General features: G+C 39.2%; 1 protein-coding gene across 2 annotated transcripts in view; it reads left to right on the top strand.

Moving 5' to 3' along the window:
* Positions 1-20,620, top strand: part of pik3r3b (phosphoinositide-3-kinase, regulatory subunit 3b (gamma)) — a 299,954-nt gene that overhangs the window by 259,819 nt on the left and 19,515 nt on the right. The window contains exon 1 of one of the 2 annotated variants that reach the window (XM_051707775.1): positions 18,864-19,263. The exons of the other annotated variant lie outside the window; for it this stretch is intronic. Coding sequence (XP_051563735.1) covers positions 19,155-19,263 — 109 coding nt within the window. The 5' untranslated portion in view covers positions 18,864-19,154. Of the gene's footprint in view, positions 1-18,863; positions 19,264-20,620 lie in introns of those variants that run through there. 2 annotated transcript variants of the gene reach the window in all.

The raw sequence follows: 20,620 nt of genomic DNA, 5'->3' as shown, positions 1-20,620 counted from the left end.
AAAAAAAAAAAACGAAATATTTTTTACAATTGTTTTTATTTTAGTTTAGTTTTTCAGAGCCAAGAACATTTATTTTAGTTTAGTTTTAGTTTTTCTAATTGTATTGATTTTTATTTTGATTTCAGTTTACGAAAATGTTTTTTTACATTTAGCTTTCGTTTTCGTTTTAGTTTACGATAACCTTGATGAAGATTTTTAGAAGAATATCTCAGCTCTGTAGGTCCATACAATGCAAGTAAAGGGTGGCCAGAACTTTGAAGGTCTAAAAAGCATATAAAGGCAGCATAAAAGTAATCCATACAACTCCAGTGGTTAAATCCATATCTTCAGAAGTGGTATGATAGGTGTGTGTGAGAAGCAGATCAATATTTTTTACTATAAATTCTCCTCCCTACCCAGTCGGTGGTGTTATGTGCAGAGAATGCGAATCGCCAAAAACAAAAGTGGAAGAATGTGAAAAATTAAACTGAAAGTGGAGATTTATAGTAAAAATTGACTTCAGTATTGATATGTTTCTCATCCACACCTATCATATCGCTTCTGAAGACATGGATTTTAACCACTGGAGTCTTATGGATTACTTTTATGTTGCCTTTGGTGGATGAAAGATCTTGAAATATCAATACTTCCGATACTGATGTTGTATTGAGAGAACTGATCCTCATGTTATTTAATAGTAATGATTTATTATTTATTTAAATGTAATGTGTAATTGCTGTTAATAAATTTGTATGATAATTTGCCGTTTAGCCCTATTCTGTCATAATTTACTCACAATCATGTTGTTCCAAACCCAAATTAATTTCTTTCTTCCGTGGAACACAAACGGAGATGTTCGAATTTTAGCATCAGTCACCATTCACTTTATTGCATCTTTTCTCCATACATCAAAAAAAGTAAATGGTGACTGAGGTTTACATTTTGCCTTTTGTGGTAACTCTCATTCTAAAATGTATAATTAACCATTTTATCCCCCACAATCACTTAAAAAGCACAGCAATATTGGCCTTGATTGTACTTGGTATAAGATTAAAAAGAAAATATGTGGTCTCACCCATCCTTATTAAGACCACAAAGGGTGTTTCTGTGCCTTTTATCCAGCATTGCCTTAAGATTCTTTACCTCATTTCACATCTCTTACTCTGTCCTCTTGTCACCACTCATTTTCCCCTCATCTTTCTCCGTTACCTCCTCTCACCTCTTTTGTTCGCATTTGAGGACACAAAGCTGTGTCTCCAAGTGAAGTTAAGCTATTAAGCTGCGTGTTGTATCCTCTTTGTCTGCTTGTTTTCATAACTGTATAAATGAAAGCTTGCTGTGCTTTAACATTTTAGTCCAAAATGTGTTCAACCTAATCCTACTAACATTGTATCACAACAAATAAAAGGTCAGACACATTAAAGTCTCAGGACTAATGCCAATATGTATAAATACTTTGTTGAGTGAGTCAGGTGTATCGCGTGATACATAAGGTCACAACCCTGAAGGCAGGCACGAGACAAACTCAGACATCTGGCATTTCTTGTTGTTCATAGATACACCCTGAAGTTTAAGAAATCATATTTCCCTGTGCTCACTATTTCACTGAGCCAGCAGCACTATGGTCAGAATTTTACCTGTCATCGTCATTATTAGTTCACCCTACAATGAAAATGCTATTATTTACCCATCCTCATGTCAATCCAAACCTATATGCTTTTATTTTGTCAGTGGAAACAATATAAAAAAAAAAATCTAACCTCTCATACTCATACTCGTCTCTTGCAGTATAGCAATAGTTAATGACTACGTCTCTCAAGATACAAAGAGGACACACAAAAAAACCCACTGTTAAAGTTGTCCACACAACTATACTCCAAGTCTTTTGAAACTATTTAAATTTTGGTGGTCTGTTTCTCACACAAAGCTATTTGATATTGGACTTGGAATATAGTGCAAAAGACATATGGACTACTTTTATGATACCTTTATAGTGCTTAACATTAGGTTTTGGTGTTTTTTGCTTGACAGACATGATCACTATGAAATGTTATTGAATGGCAATAGCTGTGTAAAAAATCCCTCAAAATTTAAACAGAAAAAAAATAGCTTACGGGTTTGGAACAACATGATGGTAATTAATGACAGAATTTTCAGTTTGGGGTAAACAATAACTCATGAAATATGTCATTGTGAAGCATTTTTAATAACATGTTACTTTTGTTTCCCAGATGTGTTTCATTTTCCGCTGTATGTGATGTTGAGGTCTGGATTTGCATAACATGCAAACAAACACCCTTTTTCTATGAACATGTTTGTGTGAGAGAGAGCAAGAGAAAAGAGTGAGGGACACAAGCACAAGAGCGTGCTTTATCCTCATGGGTTTCGTGGAATCCATGTTTATCCACCTGGCCCTAATTTACAAGTCCCTTGAACAATCACACACTCCCATTTTCAAACCTGCCAATACCACATTGGATTCACATGGGCTGTTTGGCCTCTCAGTTGCCTCAGTGGGATAATGTTTTGCTTGTACACAAACATATCTCCCCTGTAGGCGAGACTTGGGTCAGCTGCTGTTCTGTCAATAGCTACTGATTCTAAAGAGGAGTATGAACTGAGTAGTGAAATGCTTTGCAGGGTTATTATGTGTTAATTTTCACCCACTTGTTGTGGTTCATGAATTACACCAAAGTTTCTTCTAGGGCAAGTCAGTTTTCTTGACAGCCATCTTGGCAGATGTTTTCTGTAGGTCTAGGTAATAGGCATGTAAGCACATAGCTCCTATCTACTTGAATGAGGAAACCCCGAAATGTCCAAATCTGTAGTCTTAAGTTTACGTTTCAATAACATATTTCAAATACCCAATAAAATTCGACAAAAACTGCATGATAAAATGTGCTTCTTTAACTGTAATTAGACACACAAAAAAAACTATATTTTTTAGGTTGGTCCAGCGAATGTGCAGAATCAGAATCAGAATCAGCTTTATATTCAGGTATGCTTACACATACAAGGAATTTGTCTTAGTGACAGGAGCTACCAGTGCACAACAATACAATACAGCAACAAGACATAGATAATAATAAGAAAAATTATTAAAATAAATAAATAAATAGAAATAGAATAAGAATAAAAATTGGATAGAAAATAAAGTATATGTAGAATACACAATAAGACTATATATATATATATATATATATATATATATATATATATATATATATATATATATATATATATATATATAAATATATATATATATATATATATATATATATATATATATATATATATATACGTAGTGCAAATACAAATTGTTATATATAGTGCAAGGGAATGTAATGGCAGAAGAGGTAGGATGTGTTGGATAAATATAAAAAGACTAAACTGTGAATTGCACATAATTATTGCTCAATGGGGCAGTTTTAACTGTTCATGAGATGGATAGTCTGAGGGAAAAAACTGTTCTTGTGCCTGACTGTTCTGGTGCTCAGAGCTCTGTAGAGTCAGCCAGAAGGCAACAGTTCAAAAAGGTAGTGGGCTGGGTGAGTGGGGTCCAGAGTGATTTTTCCAGCCTTTTTCCTCATTCTGGAAGTGTTCAGTTCTTGAAGGGAGGGCTGGGGGCAACCAATAATCCTCTTAGCAGTCTGAACTGTCCTCTGTAGTCTTCTGATAGCCGATTTCGTAGTTGCACCAAATCAGACAGTTATTGAAGTGCAGAGGACAGACTCAGTGACTGCTGAGTAGAACTGTATCAGCAGCGCCTATGGCAGGTTGAACTTCCTCAACTGGTGAAGGAAGTACAACCTCTGCTGGGCCTTTTTCATAATGGAGTCAATGTGGGTCTCCCACTTCAGATCCTATGAGATGGTAGTGCCCTGGAACTTGAATGACTCCACTGCGACCACAGTATTGTTTAGAATGGTGAGGGGGGTCAGTGTCGGGGTATTCCTCCTAAAGTCCACAATCATCTCCACCATTTTTGACTGCACCAGACAGCCAGCTGTTCAACCTCCTTTCTGTATACAGACTCATTGTCATCTTGGATGAGGCTGATAACAGTGGTGTCATCTGCAAAAAGACAAGGCAATGCCTTTGATAATAAGGTGATTGGTTCTTTTAACTGAATGGTGGACTTCCTTTCCAACAGCCTGGAAAGTTAACCTATGGTTAGTGACATTTCCCAATATTTTTTTTTTTTCCATCAAGTGGTCCATTTTTTCCTCCTTATACCTTCTATGATTACACATACTCTATGTGCACTTCTCTGTGCTTTTCATTAGCAAACTCTCTTCTCTCCTCAGCAGTAATACAACCAGACTTGGTTGGTACTTTCAGTCTTTTCCTATTTAAGTAGGCTACATGCACAGGCTGTATGCACTTTCCTCTTTAATCCCCTCTTTTGGTCTAATCTATCCATAATTAGCACTGACTTCTGAAACTTTTTGCATGCGAATCATGTTTAAGCTATAACACTGCCAATTCATAAAAGCATGATGTAAATTTGTATATGTTTGCATGCTTTAAATATTTAATTGTCTATTGATTTATAGTGACAGTTTTCTGTAATTTTTTACATATATGACCTCACAAGACTTCAGTTCTCTTCATCCTAAATTTGCAAAACATGGCTCTTTGCATTGGATGGCATAATTTAAGTGTATGTAGTTCAGGCTAATTACTGTAAATTAACACACTTTTACAATTTGTTTTTGTTTCAAATATCCATTAATAAATATTAATTCTGAAACAGCTTCAGTTTTAAAGCTTGAGCCACTGTGCAAGATTTGTGACTCTTGGCTATAATAACATAGATCTGTAATGTCTGTGTTCTATCCATTTTATCCATCATTCCTTTTTCCTATCTTGTACTGTAGGTACACATTTACCTTTTCTAAATCTTGATTATTTAAAAAATATATATATAATAATAATATGCAATAATGCATCAAACTTATCTAATGGCTGCCTTTAACCAATGTGCATCAAGGAATCACCCCTTTATACTTTCCCTCTTGTCCCTCCATCCACTGAGTTTATATACTAATCTCATACTGAATTTAAATAGCAGGCAGATTACTACCAGTAACAGTGTAATACTTTGAATATACATTTTGTTACTTGCACTTGCATATGGGATTAACTTCAGAACAGAATATGTTATCTTTTTTTATAATCTTTGTATATGAAGAACATTATTGTATAATCGGGGGCTACATCATGTCTTAAATGCCAGTGTTTCCTGGGGTTTTAACAGTCCCTGGGTTGTACAAATATCTCAAAGTTTTGAGCGTAATTAATTTTGTCTGATAACCATGTGAGTTCCGATGAGATTTCATGCTGAAGTGAACACACTATCCAATAAACCCACCTCTCCTCTGCTTTTAGTAACAATTATAACCAGCACCTGATGCCTGTTTCATCCCTTGATAGAAGACTGAACTCAGTGACACATGCATGTCATTGTATCTACTGCTGATTGCCTTCAACTCCCACAGTTGTGGTTGCTAGGCATTTGAATTGCATCCAAACAAAGAATGGAAAGATGCAAATGAGACTCCCATCCTCATTTAAAACCACATGAGGAAGATGCATTATAACTTATAAATATGTCATGTTTTGCACCAAAGAAACAGTTAAGTGCTGTCATCAGAAGTAAAATTATAGACTACTTATTAACCCTTAAATGCATGGGTGTTTGATCAAACATTATTACATACCTTGTATCTTTAGCGACCTGGCACATACTATATAACAAATGGATTTACAAATGCCCAGATGTAAAACTTTTTAAAGCATTTTAAGAATATTACAAAATAACAGAACAGAATATATTCTGATATATTTTGATGTTTTATTTTTCATATATCAAAGAGATGATGCAACAAATCACAGAACAGGATTCATTAGACACTGAAATTTCATGAGATGCAATTGACTGTTAAACACATATTCAGCTAAAAATAACACATAAGCTACACAAAAGCTACACATATGTATTTTCTCAGGCACTTATTGAGTCAAAAATAAATGCCCAACTTGCATACTTTTAGTAGAACACTCAAGTGACAATAGCCAAATCATACTGTTCATGTGTTACACTTGCTATAGTTTACTTCCATGTTGCTTCATCAGATAGCAATGTCAAATGTAAATCAAGTCAATCACAGAAACAACAACACCACCTTGAGTAAGAAATAACATGTATAATATGTATGTGTACACGCATGTAGGATCTTGATAATTCACCATCGTTGAGCAGAAAAATCAACGTGATGTAGTCATTTGCAGGGTCATAGCTAATAGGTGAAAAGTGGTAATGATTCTAGGGGCTTACAGGTCCAGGAGGGCCCACAAGAAATCTTAAACTGTATTTTTTAATATGAAATGGGCCCAGAGCAATATACAGTCAGGGGACCCTGAATTCCTTGCTACGGCCCTGGTCATTTGTATGAATATAGTACTCATTTGTTATGTAATAAACAAATAAATAGATATCATGTGATAGTAAACTTATATAGATATGAAATAATCATAAAAATATGGTTTGAAAGTGCAAAAAAGTGACACTATTACATATCTTGGGTCACTAATGACCCTATACACTTATGATAATTAAAGCAATTTTTTTTATGGAAAGGTTTGCAAAAAATGTTACTACTCCCTGAAAGATATTAATGAAATAAGCATCCTAAGATATCTCATTAGTCTCTATGACAGCTCTAGACTCTGTAAACAGCAAACAAAAATGTGTCCGCGAGACGTGGTTTCTGCTTATGTCTGTCTCAGTAAAGCTCATTGGTATCTTTGGAGTGTGGGGTTTTGGAAAAAGGGGGTGTGGCTAATCCAATGGCTCATCTTGACAGTCGTTTACAGCATCTTTAAGCAATTATTTATTTATAAAAAAGAATTGCCACAAAAAACAAAACAAAAAACAATTGTTACACTATTTATATGAGAAAGTTAGAGGAATACTAAAGAGGTGTGTGCATAACTCAGAAAAATGGATGAGGTGCAGGGGTGGAATGAGAACTAAAGACCCGAGGTATGCATTTACAGGTTAAATTATTTCCACACAACTATTTAAAAACCATAGGATATAGCGCAGTTTTCTTTCTTGTTTGACGTATTTCCTATTGAAACAGGAAGTCATGTCAAAGGGCACATCCTGTTTTTAAAATAGCCAATAGGCTTTAGTTACATCACAACGATGAACACTAGGGGAAGGGACATTCTCATTCTAGAGAGCATTCGAGTAAACAACAAACTGTGTAGTGAAAGATGATTCATCAATATTTTTGATCCTTTTTCCCAGAAGAGATTGTACATTTTAAATGCATATATAGTATCTGCTAAAGGTAAGTTTAGTCAACTTTTAGAAGTATACTAACATATAGGTAACAAAGCTAGTAGACATTCACTAAAAGCCACAAAACTCCAATTTTCTTTAACATGGTTTTCTCAAAGAGCTGATAGACAATACCTTTGCAGTTTTACACATAGACGTGTCCACCTCAAGCCCAAAACAGGCACACCCAAGTTTCAGCCTCTAATCTATTGAAGCTATGGATGGAGTCTATTCATTACATGGCTTCTATAAGTGCAGCCTTGCAGTCCTTGCAAAGAGTTAACCTGTCACTATTTGCTTCTCAAGTTGACACACTCTCATGGTGGAAAACCTTGTTTAGCCACTGTCTCATGACAGAGTGCCAAGGTAGCTGTTGAACCCATCAGGTTTCACCAGTGTCTTACAAGAGAACAATGGGCTCATTTTATTGCAGAGATTTTAGGGACTGTGGCTGGGGTAATTGCAACTTCAACTTCAATCCACATTTCAGCCCTCTGATGTTCTGTTTGTTGACTGTTTAATCTTATCATGCCTGATATTTAGTGGCTGTTTAATCATCATCGTAAGCTGTTGATTAGTCTAAGCTCTGCAGATAAAGCCTGCTGATATACTATCTTTCTGTCTTGCAGACTGCTCTGGCTCAGACAGGCAAGAGTTAAACAGCCCGTCCTTTATCTGCTGAACTGCAGAATGCTGAGCAATGGTGCCTGATGCCATGACAACCAGAGGGCTGTTCAGAGAGAAAGATAGCTTAGGAGTAGGCGTGTGGAGAGAAAGGGATGACAAGAAAAGTAGATCCAGGAGAAAAAAGAGAGAGAGAAAATGTAGAGAGGTGAAAGAGAGGCTGATTAAAACTTGAGAACACTGTAGCAAAAGTGGACCAAGAGGTGGAGGGTGACAGAGGAAGACAATGAGAGAGAGGAAAGGAGCATGTGGGCGGGGATTGGCAGACACTGGCTGCTTGTTACTGAATGTCACCAGAGTATTGCATCAGTCCAAGAGGGGTGCTGACATGATGACATCACAGGAGCGCAGACTGCCTGCCACCCAGAAATGGAGATAAAGGGAGGTGGTGGTGGTAGAGAGGGTGCCTCTGCCTTTGCTGTCTAATTAGCCGGCAGGCTGGCAGGTGTGCCTCTCTGCTGCTCACTTAGTGCAACGTCATTCATTAACACTTCAGTGTCGGTTTTGGGGCCATTCTACACAGGTAGTTGACGTATAATGTGCCCATGGTTTTTATTAAATGTTTTATCAACATTAAGATTTTAGGTTACAATTTACATATACCCTTCTGAGATCCGAGCGTGACTGCTGTGTGCATTTTCCAATTCATTTTTTGATTTGTACAAGTAGCACCTAATAAACATGTAAAAAAATAAAAAAAAATTCTGGAGCAAATAGTTTTCCTAAACATTTATGGCAACATATATTGACAGCAGGACTAAATTGTGAAACTTTTAATAATACCAAGCTAGAGTGTCAGTTTTTTTTATTTTTTTTATCAAATTGTTTATTATGATTGATTCTGATTCAAAGTAATGGCCAGCATCATCCAATCATTGCCAACCATGTTAAAATAAACATGTTGAGTGGTCCGAACATCATCTGCAGCCTGAGACTGAACTTTTGGTCAGATTTTAGGAGTGAATGAACTTAGCTGCATAGGAAAGCTATAGGATGCTCTCTTGTTCCTTATTTAGTGTATGACTTAACCTCCAGTGTGCTGTCTGTCTGTACTGGTCTCAGAACAGTTCGAAATGCACCTTGTTTTCATTCTGACTCCATATAAAGCATCTGAAAGCACAATTTTTCAGCTTTTGGATGAAACCATTGATTCTCAATGTGAAAATGCACAGTAAATATAGGATTTCTAAGGAAAAAATGCACTAAAGTACACATTAGTGTACAATGTGTTTTGCAGCATGGCGTTTCGTGATAAATTGCTAACATTTTCAAATTGGCATATTGGATGAAACTAGAGACTCAAATATTTTGACTTAAGCAGGTTTCAACGTAAAAACGTAATTAGGTTTCTTACCAGATGTAGTTTTGTTGGCGTTTCCCCAAAGACAAACTCTGCTGTGATAGGCACCATGTTGTTTTGTCACATGACTCTGTACGTCGACAATTGAACCCTTTACTGACAGTCCAGCGTCTTCTGAACTGAGATCAGTCGGTTTAAATGAGTTTAAATTATGCGTTCCATATAGCGAAGCCAAAATACAACATCCACGCATGTGTACGCAGGGTCGCACAAGAATACAGTATGTATCTGAAAAGTAACTGAAAGTATTGCATTTAAATGATGCTGCATCCACGCTGCTAGGTGTCAGTATAAGTCCAAGACAATTGCCATTTTGACCAGCACAAATAAACATAAAATAACTATTGAGAATTTTGAGCTCTCTATTACCATCAGTGGTTAAAACATAAAATTGCAAGTTTCTTGTGGAGGAACGTTGTTTTGTTTTGTTTTGTTTTTACATCCACATACGTCCAACAACATTTATTTCTGAAAAATATGTTGTATTTTATTTGCCCCAAATTATTTGCGGACATGAGGTAAGCACGGTAGGATGAATGACAGAAGCCTGAAATTTCCTGCCAAATCGAACTCGATAACTCTGAATGTCACGGAGTAAGGTAAGAACACGGTTTTGAACACAGTTTTTTTTATTTTATTTTTTTTTTATGTACTGGCTGAATAATGGTATACCAGTAGTGATTTATGTACAGTATGTTTGCACCCTTGAAAATCCTTTGTAAATTAAGGACAGCCAATTCAAGATGAGAAGAAGCGGAGAACTAATACCAGACAGTATGCCTAATCGTTTAACTTGAATCAGAGCATACATTATCCAAGACACATGACTCCTCTGTGGAGTGCACCCATAAGAGCCCATTAGTGCAGCCTTGTGGATAAAAGAGACTGATATCTAGTCATGCTTGAACGTATATCCGATAATAAAGAACTTCTATATCTATAATGTGTGTCCTGTCTGTAATGGGCTGTCAGTAAGGCTGTAGGTTGTAAGTTAGTCATATGCATTCTAGATTAAATTTATAGAATAAACATCAACATTAAAGAATATCAGCGTATCTGCAGTTGTTCTCTGCTTCATTTGCCCTGTGGCTTTGAGAGAAACAGCTTATGGCTTATTCAGACCTTTCATAATATCACATTTCCAGGCAGAGAGACAGTGATGGAGAGAGCAGCCTGATTCTCATGAGCTCAGCAGAATAAACGAAAAAGGTGATCACTCTCACCGTTTGTAATTTACAGTGGATTGAAATTAATTTCCCCCTCCATGAAATCAGCTGGGGAACAATGATATTGCTTCTTTCAGCTTTCAGCTTCTTTATGAATTATGTATAGTGCACACCAGTGGTCACACAACAGCTCTGGGTTTTGTGGGCCTCTTCAGTACCGCCCTTATGTCTGCGTTAAATTTAGAACAATGAAGCCACCTATTTGCATCTGAACCAAAATCGTACTTTCCACTCTAGTTGCTACAGTCACGGATAAAATATGAAATGCTCAAGGTTACATACAGCAGAAAAAGAAACAGCACAGTCAGGCTATCGCCACCCGGCAAGCAAGCTCTTTTTATATCAGCATGCTGAAAAGTGTCCTTTCATTTACCATTCTCAAATCTGTAGATCATCGAGGTACTTTTAAAACCTCCCGAGCTCTCCTTCTTTCCTAATTCTTTCAATGGGATTAGGCATCATTTAGCTGGGTCTTGTAGCCAGGCAGATTAGAATCTGTATCTGCTAGTCATGCCTGCCTTTTGGGATCAGATGCACAAATCTACATGTTGAGAAGCATTTCAACAAAGTAGTTGCTGGTGAATTCAAAACATGTAATTTTCCAATCGCTAGAAAAGCTAAAGACATGGATTCAAGGCCACAATTCATAACCTTGTTTTTTAACCTTTGAATTTTTCTGTTAGAAGGTAGATTAAGGCCAAGCTGTGTCAAAAAACTTAATTATTTGGTTAGGGCTTAGTGTGTTTTGTCTATTATTTTGTAGGATCTGTTCCAAAACCTAGTGAGCTGTCATGCTGTTTAATGCCTACATAGGCAGTTGGCATCTAAGGCCACATCCACACATCCATTTATTTTCATCTGATAACGCATTGATTTTCTATGCTTACGCCTCTCATCCACATTAGAATGGAAAAATTAGTTTTAGTGTGGACCATTAGTGGCGCTAGGGCTGGGCTACCGGGGCTTAAGCCATGAATGTTTTCCGTAAAGCCCCAAATGTTTTTATCATCTTGTAGTGATGTCAGAAGTAACATATATACAGTATCGATAATACCAAATACAGGCTCAATTCTGTACACAGTCCTGTCTTGTTGACAGCTGTTTTACAGCACTCATGCAAGAAGAGCGCTTGTGTTACGCGATTGGAGCAATGTGTCTGGTCAACATTTCTGTCTTGGTGAGAATTTGTCACTGTGTTGAGTCAGTCCATCCAGATGCAGTAAGTACCAAATATTTAGATATATAACCTCACAAACACTGGGAAATCTGGCAACTATGTTTTCCTCATAAGCACACCAGTAGCCATGACGTTCCCTATCTGTCACTCACTCGACGTTGGTGTCGATGTAGTGACACTAGGGGTCCCTATACAAAATGCCACAAGGCTGAACTGTGTTACGTGAACTGGCGGTGTGTGGTGGGCAGACTTGCTGTGTGCCTCATAGCCAGCACAACAGGTCAACACGTAACCTCCCCCAAAACAGTTATGAGTGTCGAACGGCCCCTTTTGGGGACAAGTCGACTACCCAAAGATAGAGACAGGCTTAACCCAGTCGTGGCCTCTTTTCCCCTTGTCTTTTTCCACTCCCTAAAAAAGAAGGGGGATTATCCAACTGGGCTGCCAGGTCTAGTCGGGGGGTGTCCCTCCCAAGGGGAGGACACCGCGGAGACCACACCTCACCCCAAGAGAGGGGGGGGATATTTAAGTGGAAGAATATGTCACATGGTCTTTCCAACCATGTGGAGAGCCTTCAAGGTAGATCCTGCCCAATGGGGGAGGAGTTACTACAAACATGGAGACTGGGGCAGAGGGGCTCTGCCCAAGGAAGACGCAGTTTGCCAGCAGGGAAACGAATTAGTGGAAGATATAGATCACATGGGGTTAGCCTTACAGGGAACCGCCACATGCGGAGCACCTACCCCAGAACCGGGCTCTTAGTTAGTGCGTGTACTGGGCCGGCAGCAAGTCTCTCCAAAAACTCGACTGCCACAGGGCTCGGAGGAAGTCAACCAGGGAACAAATTTTGTGAACACTACTGGGAATTAACGGCACACGTCTTCAGCTCAAAAGGAGGTGGAAGGTGCTATGTGCAAGCGATACACCCGGCCGGCTATCCCGGGCTTATCTGCTTGTGTTGCATGCCACTACCTGGGACGAAACCGGTTCCATCCGGAGGTTGTAGAACCTTGCAAAGGTGTTGGGTGTTGCCCAGCCCGCTGCTCTGCAAATGTCTGTTAGAGAGGCACCTCTGGCCAAGGCCCAAGAAGCCACTACACCACGGGTAGAATGGGCTCGTAGCCCTACCAGGGGCGGCATGTTTTGGGCGAGATATGCCATAGTTATGGCGTCAACGAGCCAGTGGGCGATCCTCTGCTTGGAGACAGTGCTTCCTTTCCGCTGTGCACCAAAGCAGACAAAGAGCTGCTCAGAGACTCTAAAGCTCTGCGTGCGATCCAAATAGATGCATAAAGCGCGCACCGGACACAGCAACGACAGGGTTGGGTCTGTCTCCTCCTGGGGCAGCGCTTGCAGGTTCACCACCTGGTCCCTAAAAGGGGTGGTGGGAACCTTGGGCACATAGCCCAGTCGGGGTCTCAGGATCACGTGAGAATAACCCGGACCGAACTCAAGGCACATTTCGCTGACAGAGAACGCTTGCAGGTCACCTACCCTCTTGATGGAAGTGAGCGCAGTCAGGACGGCAGTCTTCAAGGAGAGTGCCTTAAGCTCAGCTGACTGCAAAGGCTCAAAGGGGGCTCTCTGTAGACTCTGAAGAACTACGGAGAGATCCCATGAGGGAACGAGGTGCGGTCTGGAGGGATTCAGCCTCTTGGCACCTCTTAGGAGCCTGATGATCAGGTCGTGCTTCCCTAAGGACTTACTGTCAACTGCGTCGTGGTGTGCTGCTATGGCAGCAACGTACACCTTCAAGGTGGAAGGGGACAGCCTCCCTTCCAGCCTCTCCTGCAGGAAGGAAAGCACTGATCTGACTGCGCATCTCCTGGGGTCTTCGTGTCGAGAAGAACACCACTTAGCGAATAGACGCCACTTAAAGGCATACAGGCGCCTCATAGAGGGGGCCCTAGCCTGAGTGATCATGTCTACCACTTAGGTTTTCCGCGTCCCGTCCAGGGACCAGACATGGAGATTCCGGAGGTCTGGGCGCGGGTGCCAGAGGGTGCCCCGTCCCTGAGAAAGAAGGTCCTTCCTCAGGGGAATTCGCCAAGGGGGAGCTGTCGCGAGGAGCGTGAGGTCCGAGAACCACATCTGGGTGGGCCAGTAGAGTGCTACCAGGACGACCTGCTCCTCGTCCTCCCTGACCTTGCACAGAGTCTGTGCAAGCAGGCTCACTGGGGGAAATGCATATTTGCATATTTGCTCGCCAATTTTCATTGGCCTTTTATCAAAGACCAGAGGTGTCTCGGGCTCCCAAGTGTGACCCCTAATGTCACTACATCGACACCAACGTCGAGTGAGTGACAGATAGGGAACTTAAAGCACCTGACAAATCAGTGGTATAAAATTGTACATAATGGCCCCAATTTACTAAAGGTTTGTGTGTATAAAAACATGTGCAAACAATATAAATATTATATGCAATTTTTTTCTTTAGTTCTTCATCTTATGTCTTGCCACCTTCTCTTAAGTTGTTCTTTTCATTTTCCCCACTAGGTTTACTTTGTTTGTAATTTTGTCCTGTATTGTATTTTTTCTGTGTAATATTTAGATGTTTTTTGACATCTAAATATGAAACACTCCGATGTGTTCATTCACCTCTTTGACTAAGCTCTCTAACGCTGCTGTTTTGAAATTCATTTTCCGTTTACAGTCACTACATGTTTGTTCCAAACCTGCCATGGCATTTGGTACAATTACCACACGCAAAATCCCCCTTAAAATATGGGTTTGTCTAAATTATTTGCACGTGTGGCTATTTGTGCAATTATTGTTAGTAAATCACCCGAAATACGCCCATGACGCGCACACGCAATTTTAACATTTGCACAAGCAAATTAGCATTATTTGAGATCTTAGTTAATCAGGGTCAGTGTGCATTGAACTACGGTAAGCCAAAAGGGACAGTGAAGAGTTTATCACGTTTTAAAGTAGGTATTGTTAAAAGCACACAGTTTCAGATTTTCGAGTGTATCTAGAGCTGAGAAACATGTTAATGCGGCGTGCGGCCCTCGAGCCATCTTTTCGCAGCACACATTATGTTGTCATCATCAAAAATATATTTTAGTCATGACAACTCTCGGAAAGATTTACCATGTTAATGTGGGTATGACATATTGATAGGATATTGGTATTGGCGGACAAGATCTGCTACGCTGTTGATGCAGCAGAGCAAGTACGGAGTAATACAGGATAAAATAAGAGTTTATCCTGCAATAACGGCATTGAGACATCTTCACACAAAACACATGGGAGACTTGACTCACAATTGATATCAAAAGAGTGGCATTAGTATTATGTATTTTAATAAGCAAACAAATACTAGGTTTTAACAGAACCGTAATGTTGACATAGATACAGTGGTGTCTCAGGCTTATTATTTCTGGTGGGGCTCAGACAATCACTTACCTAAGCCAACATGATGCCATGGACAAACATTCCTAATAATTTCACCACTGCATAGATGGCACCTGCCCAGTGCCTTGGTAACCAAATGAACACCAGGTAGGCCTGATCATGGAAACTCTTTACATTTAATATATATATATATATATATATATATATATACACACACCAATCAGCCACAACATTAAAACCACCTGCCTAATATTGTGTAGGTCCCCCTCGTGCTGCCAGAACACCGCCAACCCGCATCTCAGAATAGCATTCTAAGATGCTATCCTTCTCACCATAAATGTACAGATCAGTTGTCTGTGTTACCGTAGACTTTGTTAGTTCGAACCAGTCTGGCCATTTTCTGTTGATCTCTCTCGTCAACAAGGCATTTCTGTCCACAGAACTGCCGCTCACTGGATGTTTTTTGTTTTTGGCACCATTCGGAGTAAATTCTAGAGACTATTGTGCGTGAAAATCCCAGGAGATCAGCAGTTATAGAAATACTCAAACCAGCCCATCTGGCACCAGAAATCATCCATGCGATTATCTAATCAGCCAATCGTGTGGCAGCAGTGCATAAAATCATGCAGATATGGGTCAGGAGCTTCAGTTAATGTTCACATCAACTATCAGAATGGGGAAAAATGTGATCTCAGTGATTTGGACCGTGGCATGATTGTCGGTGCCAGATGGGCTGGTTTGAGCATTTCTGTAACTGCTGATCTCCTGAGATTTTCACACACAACAGTCTCTAGAATTTACTCTGAATGGTGCTAAAAATAAAAAAACATCCAGTGAGTGGCAGTTTTGTGGACAGTAATGCCTTGTTGATGAGAGAGGTCAACAGAGAATGGCCAGACTAGTTTGAACTGACAAAGTCTATGGTAACTCAGATAATCGCTCTGTACAATAGTGTTGAGAAGAATAGCATCTCAGAATGCTATTCTGAGATGCGGGTAGCTCTTTTGGTGGAGCGAGGGGAACCTACACAATATTAGGCATGTGGTTTTAATGTTGTGGCTGGTCAGTGTATATAGAGTACATACGTATATATAACTTATATACATTTATACACCCTCAAAATATTTAATTTTAATGTTTAATGCATTAAATATATATTGAATAATGAAAACACTTTACCAATGAATTATTAAAGTCACATATCACATGGTTTGTCATTTCTTTTAATTCCCAACATGCACATCTTGGATCAGCCAAGTCTAAATCCACTGCAGGCATTCCACATAAGCACTGTTAGCATTTAGCCCCCTGCCCGATGAGAAGACACGCATGCACCAATAACATGTTAGTTATGCAGTTTATTGTGCATTAAGGTTTCTATGGTGAACACACACACTAGTCTAACGTCTTAAATCCCTATGGTCACGTGTGTGTCTGTGTCTAGCTCTAGTGTTGCAGCAGTGGCTAGCAATACTTTAGTCTGAACCAGACATTTTCACATCTCAGAAACAGTGACCTCAAAGAAATGTGGTCTTAAATGTATTATTCGTATGAATGCAATTTACATGGGCTTGTGGCAATTATTACTCGTTAGTTATACATTGGGTGTAAGTGATTAATATTTTCCTAGCTTTTGTGGATTACTGTGCCTATTCAGTTCCTTGTCATTGTTTTGGATCAATCTGTCCATGCTGAGCTGAAGCACAAGACAGTAACAATTAAGCAAGTTTGACACAGTTGACAAGGACAGCCTTTGTCAAACACAAGCCATCTGGAGGGTCCTCCCTGTCTTTCGTTAAAGAGATGCAAACATTGTCATGCTTTTGCTTTCCACTCTGGCCACGGAGAAGGGACATCTTCTCTCTTGATGTATAGAGCAGACAGATGCTAACAGAGGGCACTGGAGGAGGCGTGCAGGGAGGCAGATTGCCATCCACAAAATAATTGTTTTCTAAAGGAGGCCACCAGCCATTGCTGCATTAAAGAAATGTTCTGGGTTCAATACAAGTTAAGCTCAATCGACAGCATTTGTAGCATAATATTGATCACCACTAAAATTAATTTTGACTCATCCCTCCTTTTCTTAAAACAAAAGCAAAAATCAGGGTTATAGTGAGGTACTTTAAATGGAAGTGAATGGGGGCCATTTTTTTTGTGTGTGTTAAAAGACTCACTGTTTCAAAGGTTTAGCTAGAATAAAAAAACAGTATGTGTGTTAACATAATTTTAGTGTGATGCAATTGCTTACTAACCTTTTCTGTGTAAAGTTATAGCCAATTTTACAACTTCATTGCCATGACGATGTAATGTCAACAAAACCTAAAATTTGAAAACAACTGTAAAAATTGTGATTTAAACAAATTTACAGCTCAAATAATACATGAGTTTTAATAGAATTAATGTATGTGCTTTTATAAAAGTATAAGCTTCACATTTCTGGTTTTAAACCCTCCAAAAATTGCCCATATTCACTTTTATTGTCCCCATTCACTTCCACTGTAACTGTCTCACTGTAACCTCGACATTTGCTTCTTCTTCTTTTTTTTAAGAAAAGGGGGGATGAGTCAAAATTAATTTTTGTGGTAATCAGCATTACGCCACAAATACTGTCGCAAAGCTTAACTTGTATTGAACCCAGAACATTCCTTTAAAGGGATAGTTCACCCAAAAAAAAGAAAATTGTTATCGTTTACTCACCCTTATATTGTTCCAAACCCATATGACTTTCTTCCGTGGAACATAAAAATAAATGCGAGGCAGAATGTTACAAGGGACTAATACCTTCAGTGACCATTCACTTTAAATTCATCTTTTTTATTTTCTTCTCCTTTTTTCCATAATGAAAATGAATGGTGACTGAGGCTCAACATTTTGCCTAACAATCTCCTTTTGTGTTCCACACCAATCATGTGTTTTGGAACATGAGAGTGAGGAAATTAAGACTTTTTCGATGAACTATCCTTTTAATGAGATGTACATACAGAAAAAGACGTCAAACCAGGAGAATATTCAGGTAACCTTAATGTCATTTTTGCGCATTGCCTCAAGTAGGTTCATATTTATTCTCAATATATTTTAAATGTATTAATACACTGCTGACAAATACACACAACGTTATTCCGAGTGTTTGTGTGTGATTAGGAAGGTAAGGGGCTGAATATGTGCACAGGTCACGGCTGAAAAAAAAAAAAAAAGACATCTTTTCCCCATCCAGCTCTCTGTTCTCCCCATCAGTTTTGTGCGTCATAGTAACGGTTCGACCAATATGATGCCGACTTCCGCCCCGGTAACAAGTTCATTGGCTGTTGAGAAACACGCGGCTGCAAATAATGGATATTTAAAGAGGCAACTCAGACTTTGGCAACTTTGGCTGAAGGAGCCTCGCGATCTGATTGGCTCCCAAAACTGGAGTCTGCGTGACCCACAGCACCTACACTGCGAGTGATCCAGTCTGAGGAGAGTCCACTGCTTGCCGGAGAAGGGGTGCCAAGAAATGATGTCACTTCTGAATAAAACCACACTGTCGCGTACCTTAAACTGGGAGAAAATATGACTAAATTTGTTCTCCTTTCCTTGTATTTAAAAATATTTTGTAATTATTACCCGCTAAACCTTAAGCACGAGGAGAATAGTTTGTTCCACGAGTACCGGTTAGAGCAAGCCTCCCCCATGCTGAGCGCAGGGAATGGACTACTCCTCATGAAGTGAAAGAGCCGGTGGATTTACTGCTCTGACTGAAATGAAGACTACTGTTTCGTCATGGTAAGACGGAGTGGATTGTAGAGCTGGTATCTACTCTCTATTCTGTCACACTGACACATTTTTTTATAATAATAAAAATGTGTGATCAAGTGATATCGGATTAGTAAAGCCTGGTGCTTTGACAGATTTCATGACATGCAGGCATTCAGACTGTAAAAGTTGAGCTCTCCGTTCAGTCAAACGAGCATTTGTATGTTTCCTTCATTCGCCCGTGTTGAAAACTGAGAGATTTAAGTCGGTCACCAGAGGACTCAGATCATGTACAACACAGTGTGGACTACGGAGAAAGAAGATGACGACTGGAAGGACGTGATGATGCCCTATTCCACTGAATTAATCTTTTACATTGAGATGGACCAGCCACCAGGTACAGCTATAGCATAATTAAACTAACAGCAATCTTTTATCGAATATACTTTCCGTTAAAACTCAACGCAGTCACATTATAGCCTGACATTACTTATAATGAGAGCAATAGCTCTCTATCTGTCTGCCTAGACAAATGGAGCTGGCGCATATAGATATTCACTCATGGGTTTCGCATTATTTTATGTAATGTGTTTCATGTATAGCTAGCGTTTTAAACCCCGTCGTTCTTAAAGAAACCTCCATTTCGTTTTCTTAAACCAGGTCCTTTCCAGTGAGCTTGTCAGTATAAACTTGCCTTCATCGAACTTGACGCTGTTTCTGCATTAATATTATCATCTACATTTTAAATGTATGATAAAAACGATTTCTCACTCAGACAGAGGAGCCATATTAAAAGCATATTTCAGGAGATAGTGCAACTTTACAAGTTTAGACTGGTGTACATCTCCCTGTAAATACAGTAACTAGTAATATTGACTCTTCTGTCTTGGTCCTGGTCATAATATGAAACTGAAAATGGTTAAATGAGAAATCGGAACGGAGAGATTGTGTTACAGGTCCTGCTATAGTAAATCAGTGTTCCCTCCAGAGATTTGGACGTTTTGAATGGCTCACCGCAAATTGTATTGATATGCAAAAGGTGGAGGGGTATAAATGCATTCTCTGAATTGGGTTTTGTCACCTTAAGTAGACTTAGAAGTGGTGGATATGTTTTGTGCCCTTCATCAAGTGAAGGGACTTTGTATGGCTCTTTCTCTTTGCCCCAGTCTGCTGTTCCTTCTCTGGTCTAAATGCTGAAAGCCTCTGAAAGCTCTTGAGGGATTTCATAGGTCAGTTCCCCAGCTTTCTAAATCAGTTTTAGTGTTCTGCTCTCCTTATTCACATGCAGTACCATTCCTGTGTCATTTATTAAGCACTGACACCATTTTATTGCCATTGACAATGATGTCATAGACTGGAAACTGGATCCTATTCAGAAGTCATGGGCATAGTTGACAATGGCTCATTAATTCATGCCGTTAATTCTTGATGGGATGGTTCCTGCAATAAAGAGACGGATGACACTTTTGCAAGCGTGAAATGTGAATGGGCAAAGAGACAGTGTTTTTCAGTCTTGCATGATGTTATAATTGTGTTATTTTGCGCACAATATATATATATAAATTTTTTACCAAAGGTTGTAACGCACAACCAGAAAACATATTTTGTGTATCATTTTTTAACAGTCTGGCTGTTATGTTTTATCCATGATTGTTGTTGGATTGTGAAGGCAACACTGTCTTTCTTTATCCGCACACAATGAATACAATGTTTCTTAGTCCAGCCTGATTCCAACAGTGAGCCAACAAATGTGC

Source organism: Myxocyprinus asiaticus, chromosome 9 (assembly GCF_019703515.2).
Source record: "Myxocyprinus asiaticus isolate MX2 ecotype Aquarium Trade chromosome 9, UBuf_Myxa_2, whole genome shotgun sequence".
NCBI lineage: Eukaryota > Metazoa > Chordata > Actinopteri > Cypriniformes > Catostomidae > Myxocyprinus > Myxocyprinus asiaticus.
The sequence above is the reverse complement of the archived record's forward strand: the minus strand, read 5'-3'. Positions and strand labels throughout refer to the sequence as shown.